Below are 24,340 nucleotides of genomic sequence, written 5' to 3'. Positions count from 1 at the left end.
TTCTTTTAAGCCGCCAATGACTCAGAATCCGATCATTAACAAGGTCACCCCATCAGCAAAGGAGCCTGGCAATAGTGAGAGTGCACCCCAGCTCTCCATTCCCACTCTCCTTCTTTCCCATAGCAGAAGCAGTCCACACCTGGTCCTCAGCCTTATGGATAAAACCAGATATTGCTGTCCTACTCCTGAGAAGCCCTGGCAAAGCTCTCTGAAAGTCTGAGGAACGAATACCTCAAGTGGAGACTAGGAATAAAAGAAGGGGTGCCTGAATTTAAGAGAAAGAAAGCTGAGCTGATGAATAGATTAACAGGGAACATGTCCATGATTTTCCTCTCCTTTTATTCTTTTCTGGCTCTCCCAATCCTCCCCTCTTCACCAGCAACCAGCAGAAAGACTCCTGTCTTTTTGCGGTGGGGAACAGTCAAAAAGCCATTACAAAGACTACCCTGTAGGAAGAAGATGGCCTTGAATATGTGGCAGCCTCCATGAAAGACTGTTTAGTTAGGAGTGAAAAAATCTGTGGAGCTCCCTGCCCCGCCTCCACAAAGAAGCAATTTTGAATATAACTTTTGCAAGAAGTAGTCAAACCAGTGCCAGTTGCTTTGGGGTAGTATAAGCTGGTCTCCACCAATTTTAGGAGAGCCCCAGAACTGTGTTGGAAGAGGCTTACTCTGACACACAAACAACTCTATACCTAAGGACCAAGCAGCTACTGCTGAAAAGTTATTGCAGACCCATACTTCTTGCCATTCTACTTTCATGCTGAAATGGGCATCCAAAGGACAAAATGCATTTCTGCCATTTTCTTTCATTACTATCTTTAGAAATGTGTAAAACAAAAAAAGTTAGTGTCCTTCCTCAGGAAGAAAGAGACTGCAATACAACTTAGGCACTTGATATTTTGGGAAGAATATAGATTAAATGACAAATCTCCATGAAGAGATTTGGGTTTGCTAGAGCAGTCTCCTGGACTGTGAGCTTTCTGAGAAGTTCACAGGGACACACATTTTCTCTCATGAATTTTCCAGGCTTTAAAGTTAACAAGAAAACTTTTTTCATACTTTAATAATGCATGACTACAAATTGTTACTATTCTATAGCAAATCAGGCTTCACTTCCACTCACTTCCATCTGACAAGTCTTCCAGTGCGAATACAGTTAACAGAAGTGTCTTGCTGTTTGGAAATTTTAATTATTTGCATAAGATGTCACTGAACGCATAGTGGTAAATGGCAGCAGTAGCAGACACGTTACAATGGCACTCTTCTTTGTTTCTTTTTGAAAAATACAGCAGATATCTCACTGAAAGCCCCCCAAAATCATTTCTCCATTCTTGCAAATACTGTTTAGGACACAAATCCAATTCTCTATCTGAATGGCTAGAATGTACCTCAAGTGCAAAAGCAATTATTGCACCTCAAGGCAAGTGTCCTTACAAGTCAGTAATATACAGAGATTAAACAGTCCCAGTATAACTATTATCACTGTAGACATTTAATGGTACAGTAATAATGATATGGGAATCTATCAAAATACTTTCTTCATACTATAATGTTTTAACCCATAAAGAAAGCTTTAAAAGGAGCCTTTATTTTCCAACAGCCACAGACCCACATCAAGAAGCAAACAAACATGAAGCTACTTAACCATTTCAAACTCAAAGGAAAGTACTGTCATCTTCTCCCAATAGTTAAGACTAGGAGAAAAAATTCCTTCTAAACCAACAAAATAAATTCTACCACCTTACATCTTTCTTTTGAGTATTTTTATGCACTACAGCAATATGAACTAAGCATCAAGCCCTACCCCCAGACAAACAGAAAAATCTGCTGATTTCCACAGCAGCAGAAAGCTGCTACCAAAAAAGAAAAAAAAAGGGGGGGGGGGCGGGAATAAATAAAACTAACATAATCTTTGCCAGTTGTGACGCTCCTCTTCCATCATGTTTCTTTATTTGAACTGGGGTTTTGGGGGGGGCGGGGGGGGGGGGTTGCACAGCAGAGCCAGCCTCTGCTGGAACCTCAGGCACTACCCTGGTACGAATAACAAACAGCCAGGGACACAGCCTGAGCCTGTGGCACAGCCAGTGGGACCCACATCTCACCACCTGACAGCACTGTCTGTGAGAGATATTCTGTCAACCCAGCAGCAGTGAGAAACCCTCAGAAGAGATAGGCTGCATCAGCAGTTGGAAAACAGGCCAAGATTCCCTGTTGCAAAGGTCTATTAGGAGTGTGGTTTAGGTCCACTCAGTCAATGCTAAACTTAAATAAAGGTCTCAGTCCTGTCCTTTAGACATGACTTCCAAATCCACTACCCTCCTAGTGCTCAGAGCTCCTTAGCTAACTCGGCCTCGGAAAAGACAGCTCTGAAGCTATGATTTCACAAGGTGCTTTTATACCTTTGCAGGATGGCTCCATCATGTGACAGAAGAGGAACACTGCACCCAAACCGGAATACTCAATAAAACAAAGTCCGCTTTCTCAGTAGGTGGTCCGATGCCAGTGACTTAATTTATTCTTGCTAAAAAACTCAGAGCAGCTCTTGGACAAAGATCTAGGATTAGTGAGTGAATACAGTCTTCTTTTTAACCTCCTTGTAACTTCTATGCAAAAATGCTGCTTTGTGTTTTGGATTTCTGATGGTTAGTCCAGGGAAGGAGGATGACTGTGGGATGAGTAGTAGTTGGATAGCGGATTTGAAAATAAACCTTTAATTTTGGCATGGTTTCAATTCTTCATTCATTCAAGCAACATTTCTGTCCATATAACATGTCAGTTACATGTTTACTTTCCAAGCCAAGAAGTTAAAATTGATGAAACAAAATTGATACCAACACCTTAGGTAGTACATCTCCTGTAAAGGGGTGAGCTTTCAAGCTGTGTGTGGCTTGCAGTCACATGGCTTTATCAGGGGAACCTTTGACCCTTACAAGCCAGAAACGCCACCTCATTTCCTTCCTCCCCTGGTTCAAATCCTGTTCTCCTTTTTCACTTTCTTCTGTCCAGATCCTCTCCCAGTGCTCACAACCTTCCTTCTTCTACTAGGGCATTAACTGTCTTCACCCTCGAGCCCTCCTCTCCTGGTGCCCCTTTGACTGCACTCCACTCATTCACATTTCCCTTCCAAAATGTAGCAGGCGCCTCACTCACTCACAGCCTTGTGCACTTAACACAGGGTTAATTGCCCTTCCCAGGCTCTGACCCACACCAACTTTTCAACTCTGTTTGTGCTGTGCCATTACTTTATTTCCTTTCAAACACAGTGGCATGCCATATTCTAGTCTTTCCTCTGCCCATCCCTTCCCCATACATCAAAGCAGATAACCATTTTGAAAACCCAACAACTCTAGAGGTATCTCTGTGACAGAGTAACGAGTTCCTGTTACTAACTGTGGGTACATGTGAAGGAGATTTTTTTTAATGGTTATTTAAGAGTTTGAAGCTTTAGCCTCTATCATAATTCTCAAGCAAATAAATTTCTATAGTTTGGCTAATCAAACAGAGCTATTTGATAAAGCTTCCTACAGGCTCAAATGCGGTTAATTTACCACAATTTACCAAATTACTGTCAGCTGAGCTGCAATAAATCCAAGGTTCCTCTTAATCTGAAGTGAATTTGAGGCAACAAGGCTCAGCCTGGCCCAACCCAAAGAGGTCTCAGCACCTAGCATTTGCCACAAGCTAAAAATACACTAAGAGCTACTGCAACTCAGATGACTAAGTGTAACTGCTTAGCGACAGTAAATTGACTGCTTTAAGCAGTCAATATTTTTGATTAGCATTGGATCATAGGATAATTCATTTGGGGAGGGACCTCTAGAGGTCAGACCAGGTTGCTCAGGGCTGGGCTCAACAGCAAAACTGATCAAGCAAAGAGATACAAATTTTCAAGTTTTTTACTGTATTTCCACAGTATTGTAACAGTAGCCAACTGTACAGATGTACAACATCCACACATATCCTCAGTACAAATGTAACATAATATGGCATAAAAATATGTGCTCTAACTGTGTTTAATTCTGCCTACCATGTAAGCGAGAGCAGGGGTTAACCCTCGCAGGCTTTTACACCACAGACCATTGCTTCCACCGAAGATCCCCATAATATTGCAAGGCTTGCAGCAGGATATCTGCTGCTGGCCTGCAGCAAGCTCCCCATGGCTCCCAGTAAGTTTGCTCAGGGCCTGCACAGGTGCAGCAATTCAGCCATGCATGACAGACAGAAGAAAAAGACCTAAAAGCACATTCTCCTCCTAATTCCCCTTTTTCCCCCATTATAAAGGTTGACTGTAGAGAGAGAGATGCAATCTATGTTTAAATGAAGCCCTTTGGATCCTACTAGACATCCTGAATCAAACAGAAACTGCAGATTTTCTTAGTACTCCACAAGATCAGATCATAACTGATCATGCAGCACAGGGCAGGATTCATCATGCAGTATATTTTTCCTCCCCCTGTTTTTTTGCTTTGTGATAATGGTTGTAATCATTGTACAGATCTTTAAAGACTTCCCTTACACCTGCTGGTAATGACGCATTTAAAAACTTGATGTCTCGTTCAATGCAAAGGTCAAGGATGCGATATATCCCTTCTGTAAGATGTTTCTTCACAGCTGGGTGCAGAGTCACCTATGAGAAGAACAAAACTGCATTAAAACTTGAAGACACAAAGGCAGGAGAACACCATCTCCACAACAGGCATACTTTAAGTGCTGACAACACGTAATCCAATGCATCAGACCATCTGGAATCATCCACTAGATACAATCCAAAATTTCAAGTTATGCAGTATTTTCATGATTTTTTGCAAACATATTTTGCAAAATAAGCATGTCTCTTGCAATAAAATGCATACGAGTGCAACTATACACACACTGCTGTGGCGGTAAAGACACTGATGATCTTGCAATCACGTGAAAACTCCTCAGCAGAAAAGCTGTAATTAAAAAAACCCGAAATACTTGCCCTAGATTATAGATTTCAATAGATTTTGTACAACTCATTATGCCTGGACAGTACCAGCACATTAGCTGTATGGTACTTAAGTCTTAGTTTCAAACGAGCCCTTCCTTTAGGCTACCATATCATTTATATTAGGTAGTCAATCAATTTTAACTTTTATCATTTAACAACTTGATATTTAATATTTATCTAACAATTTGTATCCGAGGATTTCAATGTATTTTACAAGCTTTAATAAAAGGAGCCTCCAAAAAGCTCAGGAGATGTGTATTTATTTGATCTACATTAATACTGGAAATCAAGTGCCTTGCCAGAAGTCATTCAGAAAGTTGAAGGAAGAACTGAGAGTACAAGTAAAACTCCTGACTCAGTGCCCTGCTCCTGCCATTATCCCCTGCTCAGCCTCGCTCAACCAACAGAACAGCCGCTACAACCAGAAATGTCAGTGCTGACTCTGGAGTCCTTTGGTGCTCTAGGCAAACTGGATTTGTCCTGTGCTCGCAAACCACTTGCTAAATGCTTCACTGCCTTAGGTGGTGCTGGCCTCTGGCATAATCACATTATTTTTGCCAAGAAACAGGTCTTATCTGTGCTGAATCCCAAAATTAGCTTTATGCCTCCAGATCTAAGCCTCTGCGCTCCAGGCCTAATGAAAATTACATAAAAGGCTGTCATTAAAATTCAGACTTCTTTCTTCCTGAGGCAACTAATAAACTTTCCACTAATGAAGTGAACTCCTAATCACTGTGTCAGGCTCCTGCTCATCCTGCCCTAAATACAGAATAAGCAATATATTTTATTAGATTTGCTGATACAACTGGGGAAAATATACAGCAAATATTAAGGTACATAAGCCTGTTTTTGCATTTGTGACCCTGAGGAGTTTACATGTCCAAAACTTGTCATTTTCCCCTACATCAGCTGATCTAGTAGAAGGTTAATAAAAGATGTTATTTCTCCCTACCATGCACTAAAGTAACAGAACAATTGAGCATAACAACTGCAGCAGCACTCCTAGTGAATGCATTGTGCTTGCCTCTCCTTTTCCAGCACAGAGAAATGATTTCAGAGAATGAGGAAAGGAAAACCCACAGCTCCTGACATGACAGGATGAGGTGTCCTTCTTGGTGTAAATAGATACCTCAGAGCTGCGATTGATGGAATTGCATCCCTCACATCACAAATTAATCTGGACCCACGCCTTATTTGGGCCATTCTTGCTTTGCAGTGCAGCTTCCCCTAAACACCATCCAATAACACTGTGGGAAGCAGAACCAAAGATTTAAACAGCTGCCACTGCTGGCTGGCAGTTAATTACGCTTATAAATGTTTTATGCTCTATATAGTTAGTGCAACCAATTTGTCAAGCATTACAGCGCTCTTGATGGGAGACATTAAGCGTGTGAAGAGGTATTTCACTTCTGCTGAATTAAGCAACAGCTCAGAGATAACATGGCAAAAGCACCAACAACAGTATGAAAGAGGCTATAGATGCCACCTATTCCAGCAAGAAATCTTCCTAGGTTATCACTGAACCATTCACAAGGATATATATTTCCTAACATAAAGAGGAAGCATTGATTTTTCAAGAGGGGGAACAGTTCCAGAACTACGCTTAGGAATAAGTGACTATTTTTATTCCAATAACTTTTATCAGTTTTAGTTTGGAGACCCTTAAAAAGGGTTCCAGTAAGCGTGCAGATGCCCACATAAAGATGCAAAGCTACTGACAACTTGCTTTTCTTAGTTACCTGTCACAGACCCCAGGGTCTTCAGATCACAGGCTGAAAGCCACTGATCTGGACTTGCAAGAGATGAATGGTTAGAGACGGTCTCTTTTCTTTCCCTGTAAAGTAGCATAAAAGGAGATGCGTAGGTTCCTCCGCAAGACAGGCATGCTGAAACCTCCACTTCCTCTGATGGGATTCTCCTGAGTTCTATCAATTCTTATCAGTCTAACAGACAAATAAATCATCACCTACCTATGATGTATCTATTCCATCAAAGACAGAAAACACCCCTTTGTCATAGGGTCTGGGGGCTCATTTCACAGATTCCCCTTTCCATACCCAGAGGATCCATACATACATTACTTGTCCGTTGTTTCAACAATCATCCATCACTTGTGGTGTATCAGTGAAAGTTCTACACAAAACTTTCCTAAAAGTCTTACCAGACTTTGTATTCAAGCCTAATAAGTGCCCTTTTAAGCTTGAAAACATCATTTGACAATTAAAATGAGGCCCCCCTTTGAGTGAAGGCTCTGTATTCAGTGATGAGCAGATTAAGAGAGGTTCAGAACTAGTTAACTAGAGCGCAAGCAGGCTTACCATTAGTTTGTCCCTAGTATTTGCTTAGCAAAGTTACGTACTACATAAACAGTAAGTGACTCACAAGGAAAGCTAAAAAAACACCTAAAAACTGGCATATCCCATCATTTTGCTTCCAAACCTTTGAAAATAGCCAAGCAATAGAAAAGCAACTGAGTTTAAGCTCTTAGTTACAGGATATTTTTAAGTTAAAATATTTTTGTGCTAAGAGAGCCTAGAAATACAGACTAAGTTTCCTTTCTGTATTCTGACCCAACTCCAGGCTAGAAGCACAAATAATTGACTTCCAGGTGCTGGCAATGCAAGCAGTGTTCAAACCCCGGTGAAATCTAAATCCATTAGCCTCTAACAGAAGAACCATTTGAAGTTAGGTCTGGATGTGAGGAGCTACTGACCTTGCTCTGGCATCTGTAATAGTAGCAACAGTTGTTCTCAGAAAGGATGAGAATGATAGCTTTGATGCGGAAGAATTAGTTGAAAAGCCACCACTTCTCTGGCTTGGAAATATTTTTTCCATTCACTTGTTCATTTAGACTAGAGTAAAAAATATTTTCCTGAGGGATTTTTTTCCTCCATTGCTTTGACAGATGGGGGTCTAACTAATATCAATCCTGAACAACTGAGACTACCTGGGAGAAAAGCGTGAACTACCACATGAAGAAAAAACAACAGTCAAAACACGATGGAAAAGCAAAGCGTTTTTGTAAAAAGGTATTGCATTGTTCTGCCCCTCTCCCCCTTTTTTTTCTTCCTTCAGAAGTTTTTAGCATCTGGGTAAGAAAGATCCTCAGGAACCCTTGCTCAAAATAACTGGCAGTCTGGAAGAAGCGTATTCTCATGATGCACTGCAAATTTTATAACTTAATGGATTTTACAAAACTCAGCACAATTGCCTTTAAAACACAACTCCAAAGTCAGCCCACTGTCATAGCACTTTCAAAATGGATAAGTACATGTTACCTTCTGCAATTCAGTCACATATTGGGCCACAATGAAGGCAGAAAACACAGTGAATTCCTCTGTTTCTGCAGCAATATGAGTATACATCCGTTCCACCAAGTGCGCACATTTCAGTTTAACTTCAAATTCATCTGCGTTGCCTAGAACAGAAAACAAGTTGCATTTTTTCAAGGCTTAAGAATATTAGAAAAACGTCCAAAGGCTCACACAGCAATCTTTTGTGATTCCTTAACTACTTAAAGCCATCATCAGCTTGCCTATTTAATCTTTTTTCTTGTTATCAAAACACAGCTGAGAGACCCCCCCATACCCTCACATCCCTCCATGTCTCTCCTACAATGGTAATGCCATAAGAGCACGGTGATTCCAATTTCACACGCACTGCAAGGCAAAAAGCATTTGTTTTATATGCTGAAATGCTAAAAGCAGAAGCTGTGGTCCCTTTCATGATCCAGTCCTCCAACCACTGCTGTGAAAGAGAGAACAAGCAGACTGGGAAATAAGATTCCCTACCTGACAGGAAATCAGAAGATGTCTCGGAAATAGCATATTAAGAAAGCTTCCTGATGAGATCTGTTATGTGGAATATCTCAACAGAAGCCACAGCACTGGAGATAAAGAGAAACTGAAGAGAGCACCTGAGAATTTACTTTCTTTTTCACTAGGCAGTAATTGAGAATAACTAATAGAAAGAGGGAAGAAAGAAAGTCTGGAAATGGCTTTCATGTTACCTGTTATGAAAATAACAAAATCTTGCAAAAATAAACAACGTCTTTAAACTTGAGGATGCCCTGTACCCAAGTTTCCTTCTCTTATGTACACATGAGTATTACAGAAGTAGGCAAATTCTCTGAGTTTGGCACCAGTTGAACTTATTTCTTCTGCTCCCACTGGGCATGTGTTAGCGTATTCACCCATGATGCATAAATTTACGTTTGTCCACAGTTGTGGACACTGAGTCATGTCCTCATGGTCAGCTGAGACAAATCTGAATGTGAAATAAGTTGTGGGACATCAGAGGAGAGCTAGGACACAGCCAATTGCAGGCCACGAAGTCCACTTGTCTCAAAATGTCACCGTTCTGACTGACTGGGTTACTTGTTTCCTGACCAGTGTAAAGATGAAGTACAGGATGATGACCTTAATCACTGTGAACCTCTTTCACTTAGCTACCTGCACATTCATGGGCCAATGCAAATTGCTTCACAACTTCAAGCACAGGAATTTTTTTTTCCTTCTTCTTGAGATACTTGCTCCAACAATTGTAATTCCTTAATCATACAGACATACCATCTAACCTAAACTGATGCTTCAGATGTGCAAGATCCTGGTTTTATGCATAGCACAGACTGGTGAAAATTCAGGTCTGTAGTAAACACACTTCCAGTCTTGACAAGCTCCATTCAGTAGGACTGACTTGGGGCTGTCACTCAGGCATGTTAACATTGATCACTGGAGTTCACAGCCACCATGCTGTAAATTACACCACTTTCAGGCACAAAGCTTGGTAGGAAGAGCAGAAATTGGGCACAGCCAGCCCTCCTGGTTCCTGTTTATCTGCCAGCCAGTCAGTGAAGAATACCTTATTCACCCAAAGCAGTGCTGTCTGGAGACAGTTCCACAGAAGCATCAGTTATCTTTGTAAGTCCAAGATGTTACAAAGCTTCTCCTCACTTCTATGTACAGTACAGATAGGGCTAATGGTTTCAATGCAACAGCTAGGTTTTGACGATTTTACCTGTGGTGTCACAGGCTGCCCTGTTTTGCACCTCGTCTTCTAAAATATACAAGATTAGAATACAGTGTGTAAGTGGAAAAGATATAGTACCTCTGTCTCCTTTTTGACGCCCTTCGTGCATAACAGAAACAACCAGACGATGGAAACTGTTCAGGAAAGACGGTGCTGCTTTTAACATAACCTGCAATGACAAGAAATGAAAAATGCCAGAGATTATGAGGTAAACAGAGGGAAGAAGGCAGTGGTACACCACCCCACAGTCAGAGCGCATTCACATCCTGTGCGGAAAGCTATATAACTTATACAGCTGTCAGAAACAGAGAACATCTTTCCATCCAGCATCTGTACAGAACCCAGCACACGAGAATCCTGGTGCAGGACTCCTGGCTGTACTCATATATAAATACCAAGTAAATTGCACTAGAGTTACCCTATATCCATGAAGCAGTCTGAATTAGTGAATTAGTGAATTATTCATGCCTGGGGAATTTGCTCTAGCTGGTCGAGAACCTGAGTAGCCAAACGGATGATAGACTAAAGGTCCGGTAACACTAGAGATCACTGTATAAAAACAATCTGGATAGAAGCTTTCTACTACAGTGTTTTTGTCAGGGCACTTTAGCCTTGCTTTTAGAATTGGCATATTTCCCTATCTTTAACATTCTTCACTCTCTGTCCTGATGTAAATGCCTGAGGCCCCTTTCTTTCCTTTCTCCTCCTCCCCTGCCTGTATGTTCCTTGTGTGAGTAGTTCTAGCCCTGTATACATGCTGGCATGCCTTCACTTTCCCCTGCCAGGGTGACAAGAACACCACGATGGCACAAAGTTTGAAGAACATTGATTTTAACATGTCCCAGCCCTATTTTCAAAGGCCTGCAGAATCTTGATCTCCAGTAAGACTAGACTTGTAGTGCCTAAGCCATTTATGTTTCCAGAACTGTGTCATGAACAATCTGGAAAGTTTTACCTTAATCTAGCCTCAGAGGTTTATAAGCAATCTGCTGCCAAAGACTCTAACAATGCTGGTATTAAAAAAAAAAAAAAAAAAAAGCAGGAGAGCAACTGGAATGATGCAATTTTGAGATTCCCAACCTTTTAAGTCATAAGTGCTACAAGCATTTTGGTATTACCAGGACAAATTAATTCAAAGCTAAAACTTTTTCTGATCAGTGGCCTCTGTCTCAGTTCTTTCTACTTTCTTCCCCTCCTCCCACCCCCCTCAAAGGTACCTTTGGATGACACTGCAGAATAGAGAAGAGCACTTCATGGACTCCCAGGAAGACACTGCTATAGTCCTCTGTCTTCAGATGATCTAGTGGGACTGTTAGGAGAATGCTGAATGCCAAGGCCACATGGTGAGGGTTCAAGAGAACCCCTTCTCCTTGCCTTAGCAGAACTGCTGTGGTCTCCAGGATAGGTACAACTATGGTGGAAATCAATGCTTGGTCCTGACAGGCTTCTTTGGTTTGCATCTACATGAAGACAGGAAGCAGAGACGAGGTGTGCATTACCCACCTACAACCAATACTCAAACACCAGAGAGCCATAATGCTCTGACATGAGCCAGTAAAACTACACTAGTGCAAGCTGTCATGGTAGGGAGACACCTCCACTTTAGCTATTCTGCTGTAGCTGTATACTAGGCAGAGGATATAATACACACACACACACACACACACACACACACACACACACACACACACACTTATAAGCATGGACTTGTAGCTATACACCAGTCCCTTAGAAAAGGTGCAGAAGGACTACAATAACCAGCACTTCTTTGCACCTCCTCACATGAATGCACTGATCCAGAAGTTCTCTCCTCCACAAGCACCATGCAGACCCCTCGGAGAGAGCAGAAATTTTGTCCTCAAGATTCCCAGGCACTGCAGAGCCAACACCAGACAAACTCTAGGCTAGAGAGACTGTCACCACAATAGAAAAAAACCCTACATCACTAGGTTTGTACGCTGTACAGTCAAGCATGGAAAACTTGGTGTTGCTTACTTTCTGCCAAGTTTCCTATTCATAATTCAGTGCCTTTTTTCTTTTTCACACCCCCCACTTTTTTATGAGCACTTCCCCCCCCCCCCCATTTTGTTGCTGTTAGCCACATGTCACAGCAGAAACTAAGCTGACAGTTTCCTTCTCTTTTGAATAAGAGGAAGGACAGGAGACTCAGACTCCTTTCTCTGCAGCCTAACAAGTCTCTCACAAGCTCCAGATTACACAGCATAGCCCTAGAAAATTAATGCTAATAAGAAGTGGATGACCTACACACTATGCCCACAGAACATTTACTTAAGGAAGGAGGCTAGAAAGGGTCTAAACCAAACAGTGCAAGTGAATCTGAAGTTCTGTCCAGTATCCCCAGTTACACAGAGAATACTGGGAAGAAAAAGTACCTTACAGATGCAATCATCACAGACTCCAACAAATGAAAGGGATAGGTAACGAAGTTACAATAAAGAGATACTTACAGCTAAAGCTGTGATTATCTGTGGGCTAGCAAACCAGAAAGCTTTTTCCTTGTCTCCACTTAATGGGCAGCTGAGCAACAATTTGATTAGAGTAACAGCTGACAATACTTCCTGCAGAAAGCAGATCAACAATCAGTCATGGGTACAAGAGGCACTGGCTCATTTCTAGTACAGCAGAACTCTTTCAAGGGCAGTGGCAGTTTTGGCCATTACCAAAGCCTTGACACATGAAAACTCTCTTACAACACATCTTTGTGAACGGCAAAATGATTAGCAGCTCAGCAAAATTAAATATGCTGAGCAGCATCTGCCTAAATACACTGTGCACTGCATCTATTTTAGAATCACTTTATGGCATAAAAATATTTAAGCGATTTTACAAAAGGAAAACTTCCTCCTCCAACTCCTCCTGAGTAACAGAGGGAAGCAGAGAATGTGTAACATTAAGAATGCTATGCTGGTGACAGGAGGGAATTTACTTGCTAGCTGTGATGGCAGACTGATTAAACAAATATATTACAAAACAAAGCCGATTGCTCTTTTATCACTGTATTTCAACCTCACAGTGCGTGTATACATATTCCAATGCCTATACAGTTGGGTGGTTGGAATGTATGAATATTACAGGAATTCCAGATACATTTTCAAAAAAGACCTATGAGGTATTGATGTGGCATACTCAAGCCCATTTCTGACAAATAAGACTGATAGCTAGATAAACATCCTAGTTTTAATATGAGTTTCATTCTCAAGTCACTGAGCTTTCTATAGAGGCTACATCTGGCTTTGTAGCTTTAAGGCATTCCATATGCTATTCCTGCTGCTTAAGCTTCCCTGGAGGAAGGCACACTATTTAAAAAGCTACTGAATGGTGTTTGATTATTACAGAGTAAGAGTCTTTATAGATACTGAAAATGTGGGTGCAGTTTAGGTTTCAGAGAACTGCTAGCATTTTAAAAGTAACATGCCTTTTAACCCTGTTCTGAAGAACCAGAGACAAATGGTGGTTAAACTCACTGACTGTTAGTGTCTGTTGTGCAAGAACTCTGATCAGCAGGTAGAAAAAAAAAATTTTCAGCATGGCCTATAAGATCACATCCCAAGTGATTTCTGTTGGCAGTACATGAAATCAGAATTGCTAAATCCTTGAACAGGACAGAAAGTTTTTTCCATAACCAAAAGTTGCCATAATCTTTCACAGAGGGTTCTATTTGTCTCAATTTATGTCAAGAGCATATTTCAGCACAGTCATCAAGCCCTTAGCCATGCAGGTTGATTCTACCTGACAGACGAACATAAAGTAGGAAGAGGAAAAAATATTTATCAGATGTCATACAGCTAACAATTTTTCAAGACACAGAAAATTGAAGAAAAGCATGACGAAACCCAAAACTCATTCCTTACTTTAGCATTCTGTTGCCAAACATTCCTCACTTCAAGTCCCTGCAGCACTAGCCTCATTATGGCATAAAACTCTTCAGCAGAGCAGTTTCCTAACAGCTGGACAAGCACCCCAGTCAGTTCCATCTCTATATTTTGAATCACCTGGACTGTGATCTCGGGACCTGCATATTCAAGAGAAACACACACTTTTGAATTACTTTACAAGACACGGACTAAAATAGGTAAGAAGAGGAGAAAAACAATCAAACTTTAGGACAGCTCTGTGGGTATCCTTTCAACAATTACATGCATAGATTGCCCCATGCTTTCCCTTCATCTTCTCTCCTGCTAGGGTGAGGAATTGCCATTCTCGGATATTTCATGCACTAGAGCTCACAGACCAGTCATCATACTCATAAAAAGCTTTCACTGTGGAAATGCTGTGATAAAGTTTGCACATAAGCAAGGGGAATGGACTAGGCAAGCTGCAGGGTTTTAGTATGCATGTTGGCCAGAGAGCTATCACAAATCATAAAGGCATTAAGCTGACAAAGTTTATTTTTGCTGATCATAAGCCATACTCTCCACTTCTACAAATTCAGTTATTGCTACATATCTAGTCTAGACGAGCTTACAATTTTGACCTATTCTGCAGTCTTATTCTTTAGTTCTGTAAGTGTCCACAGGATTTGTGGCAATGCTGAAAAGTCTTCTTCAACAGGAATGCATATTTTAATTTATTAAATACCTTACATACTCAGAAATTCTTATAGCTTTTTATAGTGCTTAATTAGGTCTCCAGGCTAAAGCACTTTACCAGTCTTACATTAGTAAAGTGAAGCACAGGGCAACAGAGAGAAATCAGCAGAAAAATTACGGCAATTGAAACTGTTCATGGTCCTTAGTCCCACTGTAGAATCCCTGCTCTCATGCTGCCCTGTACTGAACCCCAAAACCCTGGAGGATCAAAACATAGACCAGAGAAGAAAGACACCAATCCTGTATCTACATGTAACAGTTCTAGCTGAAACGCAACTGTGCAAGTAGAGGATCAGATTTTCCATGCAGAGCTGTGCTCTAGACTTAACTACTTAATGCCAACGTAAAGTCTGAAAGAATGACAGTAGTATGCTAGAGCATAGTTAAAGCAAGACAAAGTCCAATTGTTCAGAAAAGGCAAAGGGGACAGTTACATTCATGTGGTACATCTCATTTGCAGTAATTAGTTCATCTCACATTCTGAATAAGACAATACAAGGGAGGCATTATGCCACAAGGCTAGCAAGAAGAAAAGGTTTTTCATGCCATTTCTAGCCCTGGTTCCTTGTTTGATGGGGACAGAGCGATCAATTTGCCAGTTTCCCCCAGACTTTGTCAGAATTATGGGTATTCAGCATTTCTGATAGTCAGATGACTTCTCTTCTTTAATACCTCATCTATCAGATACAGACAAAAATATTCATCTTTTTTTTTTTTTAAAGTGTTCTGACATCCTCGGGTAAGACATACCAGATTATTTGAGCTCATGCACATCAGCCACTTCAGTGCAGCCTACTATACCCACCACATGAGAGGAAGAACAGTGCTCCTTCAGCCATGCCTCTGAAAGTACTACCACATTTTGGTTATTTTCAGAATGCTTTACAGGCATGAGGCAATGAGGAAATCAGCTCTCTTTACTAAGAGCTATATTATAATCTCAGAGAATCAAGGACAACTTCCACACCTTGATGTCTGAAATTGATATGACCGTCTGCACAGCTACCTATAAAAATTTTTCAGTACGTAACAAGAAAGGTCAGAGATGGAAGAAAACCAGGTGCTTCAGCCCCTAAGCTACTATTGGTAATAGAGTTCCAAGATAAGCAAAGTTATCCTTCCCTTTAGTGTATCATGTAGGAAAAAATAACCACAGGATACAGAATCCATGGATATTTAGAAAGATCTTCCAGGATACCCACATCAAATTAGATGGTCACTATGGTCCAGATACCACAATATTACCTCTGTGAAAACTTTTCTGTTGGGTATTTAAAGAAGCATAAAGCAGTAGGCTAAAACAAGTGAACAGATATACAAAACATACAGCTTTTTAAAAATTCTATAAAGGACTTCTAACTTGCCTCTGCGCTGCAAAATTAGCAAAGGAAATGGGAAAGAGGAGCCTTCATACCAGCAAGAAGCTTTTTTACAGCATAAATCACAGTTACTGCAGTTTCTTTTCCAGGAGACAGATCTGGTACTGAGCAGAAGACTGTTAAGAACTGCAGGGCAGACTGAAGGAACTGGAGATGACCTCCTGCAGAGGGCAGGTCTCTCAGTATCTGAGAGTAAAACTTTTGGTACAGTTTAATATGCGGACGCTCCAAAAATCCACTGGGCATTTTAGGGTTCTTCTGACAGTCCTCTTTACTGAGGGCATGGCTCAGATCTGCCTTGAGAAGAGTAGTGACAGATGGTATGAATGCTATAGGCAAAGGCTGGTTTTGCATGTTGCTCTGAAGACCATGTTCAACAGCTCTTCCCATCTGCAGAATTGCTGGCTCCAGCAAAGCAGACAGCACATCTGCAGACTGCAGTTTCTTTTCTGGCTGCTGCGGAAGGTAAAGTGTGATTACATGACACAGTGTGGTAAATGCCATGAGCAGCAGCTGCCCAGCTGCAGGATTCCAGTTTTTACAGCATTTACTTCTGGCTGAGCCAGCATCTGGCTTGCAGCTCACCAAGAAAGACATGAACTTTTCCAAGTTGATTCTCACACTTTGTCGTCGTTCAACAATCGTCTGAAGAAAGTGCTCCAAAAACGTTTGAGCTTCCTGGAGACACTCTGCCCAGGCAGGATCAGTCAAAATATCAGTGAAGAATTTGCTGGCAGTAAACAGGGAGGTCATTATAGCCTCAAGAGCATCACTGGCATGAAAAACCTTAAAGACAGAGTTGGCATTCCGACCAGCTTGCAGGCACCTCAGAAGGTGGAAGCAGGTCCTTAAAAACTTCAATGATAACAGTTTACTGCAAGAGACATTAGCCCTGGTATTGGCCACCAAGGACAGCAGCAAGAGAAAACACCGGATACAGTCTGAGGGAAAAAGATTGTCTAGTTTCAGAAGAGAAGTAATTTCTAGCAAACACAAACAGCTTTCTAGCTGATCTTCTTTCAGAATGACAGGAGAACTGTTTTTCACTAGCAATAAAATACTTTGGGCAGCTTTCTCCAGCTTTTTCCAAGATAAGTTGAGTTCATCCTTCGGCAGCTTGTTTTCTGATGGTGTCTCCACCAGTTCAGCAGTTCTGCAAGGAGACAGAATCTCTTCGTGCCAGGAGATGTTATCTGCAGACAGCTGTTGAAGTGGCAGATCTACAGAATCCGCAGCAGTGGAGCACAACACCTTACTGAATTGATGAATAAGGCTGCTCAGAAAAGCACAATGCAGCACCCTCATTTCTGGGAGAAAAGGACTATGCAGCAAACCAAGAGATATCTTTCCAATGCTGATGGAAGGCTCCTGGTCTCCATCAACTTCCTGAGCTTTGGCTGATACTAATGTCTCCAGAAGCACGCTGGCAATGTATTCTACATCTTTCAAGGAAAGATACGGTAACAGAATAGTCAGGTTGGAAACGACAAGGTGCCAGTGTGCTGTGGGGTAGGTGAGATCATTTATTGCACTTATATCTCCATCCCATGGTTCAGTTTCTCCCCTGTTCATGCTGGATCTCCCAGACTCCAGGATGAAAGCTGCAGCCTGCTGTAAGGCCTGGGGATCACCCTTCGTCTGCATTAAGATCATCTTCATTTTCTGGAGTGTAAGCAGTTCTAAGCAATATTTACTAGCAGAGGCAAAACTACTTGCAAGCGCCATGACTTTCTCCCAACACTGTTCCTCCACACCAGGGAGGAGAGCTGAAATGCCCCAGTGCCTTACAGCAGATGCAGTAACAGCAATATCAGCTGATGGAGACACATATTTACTGCAGCTAACACCAAACAAGGTGTTTACTTCAACCCAAGTGTAAACAAGGAGTAGAGCAGAGTCACTGGCCTTCCTTAACCAAAGCTCTGGCTTCTCTTCTTCTCCCCTAGGAGCCTGCAGCAGTTCCAGCAGTGGCTGGATTATTCCCTTCTGTATCTTTGCCAGCAGACTCTGAGTGCGAAGGACCATAGGGTAAGGAGTGACATCATCTAGGCTCCTCATGTTGAACAGAAAAGTGTGTAGCACTGAGCTGACGGACATCAGCTTCAAGACCATGTCAGAATCACCTTCAACAGCAGGAATGATAAGAGTCTGGCACTTCTCCACTAAGAGACACAGAATGTCCAGAATCTGGTTGGGTGGCAGCTCAAGGAGGCATTCACGAAGCTTTGCCGTCAGGCCAGCAGACAAGATAGGCATCCTCAGTTCATCAGCAGCTGGCTGGCAAATGACTGAGAGCACCTCTTCAAAGAGCCGTGGGAACTGCCGCAGCTTGGAGTAAGTCTGAAACACAGTGCCAATAAGAGCCTCCTGAGGCTTCTTTGTACGTGTCTCAGAGACCTTCGCATCAATCCAAGCGGAGGCCACTAAGTCGCCCAGGTTTGGCTCCACAATCAGGTGGTTTAATGACATCAGGAGTTTGAGACATCTGAACCAAGCAGGGATGGAAGCTTGAGAGTGACTCGTTAGCATCTGCGCCAGATTGCGGTAAAACCCAAACTGTATCCCCTTGTGCCGGATGCGGTCACTGGCAACATTGTAGATATCACTGCTAAGCACCAAGTTCAAAAGCTGTTCCAGGGCAAACAGCTCTGTGCTCCAGTCTGCAGGGGAGAGCACGTCCTCCCTCACACCCTGCTGTAGGCCAGAGAGCCTGAGACAGTCAAAAAGCCTGCTGAACATGCGGAAGCACACAAGGTGGTTTTCTGCCTTACAGTAAGAGTCCAGAAAGAGCTTATACAGCAGGGACACCGAACCTGCTACAACGGCCCCATGGAGTGCAGGTTCAGAAAAGCCACTGCCCAGCTTGGTCCGCACTGTGTCAACTGGTAGTAAGCGACTTTTCAAAGCTCCTTTTTTCTTCTCGTGGAGCTCCCATTCTGGCAGCAGTTCCTCTCTGTAGGATGAGAAGAGCTCAGGCTGGAACAGCCCAGCCTGCAGCAGAATCTCTACTTGATTTCGGATTTCCCTGCTCCAGTGCTGGCGCACATGGCTGTCATCTGCCTGTGTCCAGTTCCTCACAGTCAGCAAGTGTCTCAGGAGCAGACATGGCTGGAGCAAATGGCTTGTCACTTGCCCAAAAACACGATTTGGGTTGGTCTGCTGCCTCTGGATCAGGAGGTACTGAGCAAAGGTAAGCTGCAGAATGCTGAACAGCTGGGAGCCCACAGCATCATCAGAAGCCAGCTGCTGACAAGCCAGCTCAGACAGCTTGCTGAGGAGATCAACCAAAAGCTCACATTTAGCCGTGTAAATGATGGAGAGCGAAGGAGTAGAAAGGATACCACTGCAGCAACTCAGCACTGTGCCGATGTTTTGCTGTGTTTTTTGAGAACAGGACTCCGACAACCTTTCATTTATGACCTGAAGATTGGAAGAAACAGACAAACACACACCACAGTCAATTTTGCACAGAAAGATCATGCCAATCATAATGAGCCAACATCATTTTCTGTGAGCTCTGCCTGCAAGAGGGAAGGAACAGAGATCTGTCAACAGCTGCTGCTGGGCCTCCTGTGTCGTAGGTCTCGGACTAGAAGCTCCTCTGGCAAGAACAGTGTCCCTTCATTTGTCTGCGCCACAGGATGCATGAGGAATCTCTCATTCAGCATGACTGCTACTGACAACAGCAGAGACTACACACATTTGAACCTAACAGTTAGTCTTGCAGACAGGGAGGAGAGGGAAATATTCCCTCCCTCCTTGCAAGGTCCCTGAAATTATTCCTCCTCATTCCCCCCCCTGCCCCAAACAAACAGAACAAAAAAACAACCACCCCACTTCCTATCCTTGGTCCAGGACACTTTTTTAGTAAGAATGCCCATGACTAAATATCATTTTTATGTTCTAAGAAGAGCCCAGGCTTCCCTCACCGATATCTGGAAGCTGAAGGACTGTCCTTTCTCCTGTAACTGTTCTAAAGAATTAACATTTACTTGAACATCAATTTCCCCTCCTCTTCTCAAACGTTTTGTGGTCATTTCCACAAGGTTTTCTCCTTGGATCCCATTTTTTATTTGCTCCCTTTTCTCACCTCCAGATAATCTTGTCAGCAAAGACATTAAATGACAATTTACAAATCTGCCTCTGTTCCATAACTAAAACTTCAGCTGTCCCCTTGGCACCTCCTAGTGGATGGTTTATCTCCTCGGCTCAAGGTCCGCTGTATTCAAACAGATTTCTAAATCCTTCCCACAGCACTCTCCCTACCACCTTCCTCCTTGGTCATTAGAGTACTCTGGCCTGTAACTCTCATCCTATCTGCAACCAAACAGGTTTTCAAGCCCAGGTCATGTTTAAATTTAGCAGGCTATCTCTGTAACACCCCTGAAGCACAGCCCCTTTCATCCAACCAACTCCGTGTACTTCACAACTCATTCTGCAGGTATAAACAGTCTTGCCCTACTTCTCTCCATCCAGACCACTACTACAAAGGCTATTTTCCTAGGCATTTTGGCTGCCTTCACAGACATCCACTAACCCTGCCATTTCTGTAACCAGGAGCCTGCATAAGGAGTTACACGTTGTGGTTCAATTCTGGGCCAAGTTAAACTGTAACTGACATCTTCACTAATTTTCTGCTCAGGCCAATAACAAATTGGTGTCACCACTAAATTGGTTTAACTCGACTCATGCTGAGTAACATAGCACTTAAAATGGAAAGCTATGGGACCAACAGGATTTCAGCTGACAAAAAACATTTGCTGTTTCCCAGTCAGACTTTCACCTGCGAACACTGTTCATACTTCCAGCACAGCACAGCAACTTCTCTCCAGGTTTGTAAGTCTAGCATGCAGGGTTCCACAAACAAAGAGAAAATGAGGAGAGTTGTGCCAAAAACGTGTCTTGTGCCAGATGCATGCCAAGGGAGTAACAGTTAAAGCCCACTTTGATCTTCTCCCATGTACCTGCACATACACAAATAGCCCAGAGAAGCATACACACAGATATAGCAGTACAGGAAGTACAGTTGCTGGGGAGAGGGGAACCTAGCTCTCTGGAGAAGGGGGAATCAAAGGAATGGCTCCTTCAGAGTCATCATAAGCAGCTGCAAGTTCCTAGGCAGGGTCAGCTGAACAACACCTCACAGTAAACGTACTCAAGCCAAACATGCTGATGAGCTCCACAGCAAGGGAAAATCTCTCTCTTATCAAGACTTCCAGGCACAGTGGTAATATACACAGTAAATTAAACACAAGAGTAATAAATGGAACTCAGTCTTTACTTACCTACTGAAATACTTAAACGAGTTCCCTCTCTGACAGTTTGCAGAAATTAAAGACAGAGAGACAGACGAAGTTTCAGGTTACTATTAGAAAGCTCTGCCATCTTTAGTCTTAGCTCTGCACAAATATAAACTATATTGCAGAACAGAAAGAGACAAGGTCTATCAGTAAGCATCCTGAAAGCATGAGGTTAATTATTATGTATTTCATATAACACCCTCCATTGTGAGGAAAGGTCACATATGGTAGTGGATACTGCACTGTTATCCACCATCTTACAATATAGCATAATTTTACTTACCTGTGCAATAGAAAAACTGAGATTGATTGTCTTTCCATTCTTTAAAAGATCCTGTAGTCTTCTACTGTGGATAACATTGTCTAGATATGTCCAGAGTTTCTCAACAACTTCATCCTCCAGTTCAAGCTTCTTGTTGTAGTATGAAACCAATGTATGGCTTACCCAGTCAAGTAATACCTGTTAACAAAAGAGAAAAGGAGTGATCTTTTATAACCCCCATATGAAAAAGTAACAAAAGGAGGAGCCTCTTCACAATTACAGCACAGACCATGCTCCGAGAACTGCTCTGTCCAAGCAGAGAAGTCCACCCTTGCGGGTTGCAATCAAGACCTAAATTGTTAAGTCCCTTTATCCTAAATCCAGTTTTGGCTCTGCTCCCCTGCAACTTCACAAAACAGCTTTCAGGAGTCAACACCCTACCGTCCTTTCACCAGTTCCTTAAGCAGCAGGTATAAGTGTGACGTTTGCTACTAATTAGTAAAGATGATCTTTTGAATCAGAGACCATAAAAATCAGATGATTTTCACTTTCTGACAAGTACTATACCTTTCACATCCTACTCTTGGCAGGTTTAAATTTACAACTTAGGAATTCAGGCCTAGGGATTTAGACACATGCAAACTGGAAAAGGTTAAAAAAAACCCAAAACACTGATTTAAACTATTGATTTCAAAATTAAATTACGGCATATAACTAGCTTTTATAATATAAGTAGCTGAAACAATAAGAACCCAAAACACTGATCTCGGAAGGTGCAAACCCTAGACTACACAAAGCTAGTCTGAAGGAGGAACAGCACAGGACAAACTGGTGAATCAAACACCTCCACCCACAGAAACTCTGATCTTCACTAGCAAAGTTGGTGAGGCTTTTACAGCTGCAAAATTCAAAGTTATTAGAGCACAGGAAATGATTGCATGTTTTGTGAGAACTAATGCAGAAACAGATAGAAAATAAGATTTCTCTTAAAGAATATCTATTCAAAATACTCTCTTAAAAAGACTTCAAAAATTAAGAAGCATAGACCCAAATCTTTAAACTACAGTTCACATGACAGAGCTGTTTCCAGACAAACATATCTGACAGAACTTTTTACATACTGCTTAAATCATTCAACACAATAACATATACATTTTAAATATGCTTAAGGACTTTCCTGGTCTAAGCATTCCAGAGAGACACTATCATGTTTGATACCTAGGCCAGTAATTAGATCTGAGAAGACCACTGAAAGATTGTACAATGATTAATTAGCAAAGATAAAGATAGAAGAAGTCCAAGACCACCTCAAGAAACAGGGTCAAAACAAAAGACTTAAGGGGAGATATTTGGGGGTGGTTTCCAGAGAACACTGAACCACCTTCCAAGGAAAAGTCCACAAATTCAGAGTGCATTCCTTCCTAATGCACAAGGTTCAGAGCACCAGGAAACACACATTGCCGTCAATTCTCCCACCCCAAATTTTTGTCCTTAACCTATGACCAGAAGCATTAGGAAGCAGCTGACAGTGGCTTTAAAGTCCTGTAGAGAATATAATAAAAGATTCTAATGACAGCTCTGAAGATGGTGGTTTCCCATTTATCCAAGACATGGCACACACAACCCTCTCTAAAAGGAAGAGTATTTCTTCCCATCCTAATGGAGATCTTACTACTGAAGCAACTCAAAAACAACATTATGAAAACATTTCACAGAGCCATACAGAAATGAAGAACTGTCCATCACTCACCACTAGCACTATATTTGCACTGCCTGTCTAGAGGCAAAGGATTAAGCAATTTGGTCTTGCAAATTTATGAACCAGTTCATCCTCAGTAACAATTAATTATTGAGGTTTTTTTCCTGCATTTATCATTAAAAAGCACTTACTTGTTCTTTATTAGGAAGAAAGCACTGGTGAGAAATCCATGCGAAATGAGCTAGTTTGAGTTTGTCTTCCCAAGAAGTCTTAGCACTCTTCAGCTTCAGGTGAATCCCCGAATAGATCGCTGCCATGGAGACAGCCTAAGAGACTGCGAGGCCAAAGGAAGACACACAGCTGAAGTAAACGTTAAATTAAGGAAAGGCGGCAGGACAGCAGGGCTGCCCAACCCAGCATGTCTGCCACCGTGCAGGCAGCCGGGGGCGGGGGGGCAGCTGCAGGTGCCCTTTCTGGTGTTGCTCCCCGCCCCCGGCATCCCCAGCCCCTTCTGCACCATACGGGCCACATACCGCGCCCACGGCTTCCGCAGCCCCCGCAGGACTCTCACATCCCCCAAATCAGTAACGGCCCCCACTGGCATCCCCCGCTCCGGACTCTCCCCCACAACCGTGACCCGCCCCACCGGGCTCTCCCCTCCCCAGCCATCACACCGCCCCCGGCTCTCCCCTCCGTCACCGCCCCCCGGGCTCTCCCCCCCCCAACCGTTACCCACTCCCGGGCTGTCCCCCACAACCGTCACCCCACCCCCCCGCCCCGGGCTGCCCCCCCCAACCGTCACACACAACCCCCCGGGCTCCCCCTCCCCCAACCGTTACCTCCCCCCCGCCCCAGGCTCTCCCCCCCAACCGTCACCCCCAGCCGGGTCTCCCCGTCCCCCCGCCGCACGCGTCCCCTCACCGGGTTCTCCCCTCCAACACCAGTCTCGCCCTTCGGCACCGGCACCAGCTCCCTTCCCTCCCCGCCCGCCTCACGCCCGCAGCCCGCCGCCGTCCGCCCCGGCCCTTCACCCGGCCTCGTGGCCGCCCCGCCAGGCAGCGCTAGCCGAGCGCCGGCCGCGGGAGGCG

The 24,340-nt window shown here is 43.0% G+C and overlaps 1 protein-coding gene across 4 annotated transcripts; it reads right to left on the bottom strand.

Moving 5' to 3' along the window:
• Positions 1 to 3,880: 3,880 nt before the first annotated feature.
• URB2 (URB2 ribosome biogenesis homolog) lies at positions 3,881 to 24,340 on the bottom strand. Of its 4 annotated transcripts, XR_010388457.1 has the most exons (11): positions 24,174 to 24,337; positions 23,444 to 23,586; positions 21,575 to 21,751; positions 16,027 to 19,411; positions 13,875 to 14,035; positions 12,471 to 12,581; positions 11,220 to 11,462; positions 10,081 to 10,171; positions 8,253 to 8,392; positions 6,714 to 6,808; positions 4,496 to 4,629 (listed from the first exon to the last, which is right to left on the bottom strand). XR_010388457.1 is itself a non-coding variant. In XM_064509261.1 (10 exons), exons 2-10 carry the CDS (start codon positions 23,567 to 23,569, stop codon positions 4,432 to 4,434), a joined length of 4,632 nt encoding a protein of 1,543 aa, XP_064365331.1. In that variant the 5' UTR covers positions 23,570 to 23,586; positions 24,174 to 24,336; the 3' UTR covers positions 3,881 to 4,431. The 4 variants fall into 4 exon arrangements, 3 of the variants coding, with proteins under 3 accessions (XP_064365331.1, XP_064365332.1, XP_064365333.1); XM_064509261.1 differs by lacking the exon at positions 6,714 to 6,808 and having other exon boundaries at positions 3,881 to 4,629; positions 24,174 to 24,336; XM_064509262.1 differs by lacking the exon at positions 6,714 to 6,808 and having other exon boundaries at positions 3,881 to 4,629; positions 24,284 to 24,323.

This window comes from Dromaius novaehollandiae, chromosome 3 (assembly GCF_036370855.1).
Source record: "Dromaius novaehollandiae isolate bDroNov1 chromosome 3, bDroNov1.hap1, whole genome shotgun sequence".
NCBI lineage: Eukaryota > Metazoa > Chordata > Aves > Casuariiformes > Dromaiidae > Dromaius > Dromaius novaehollandiae.
Note: the sequence above shows the minus strand (reverse complement) of the source record. Positions and strands in the feature narration are given on the sequence as shown.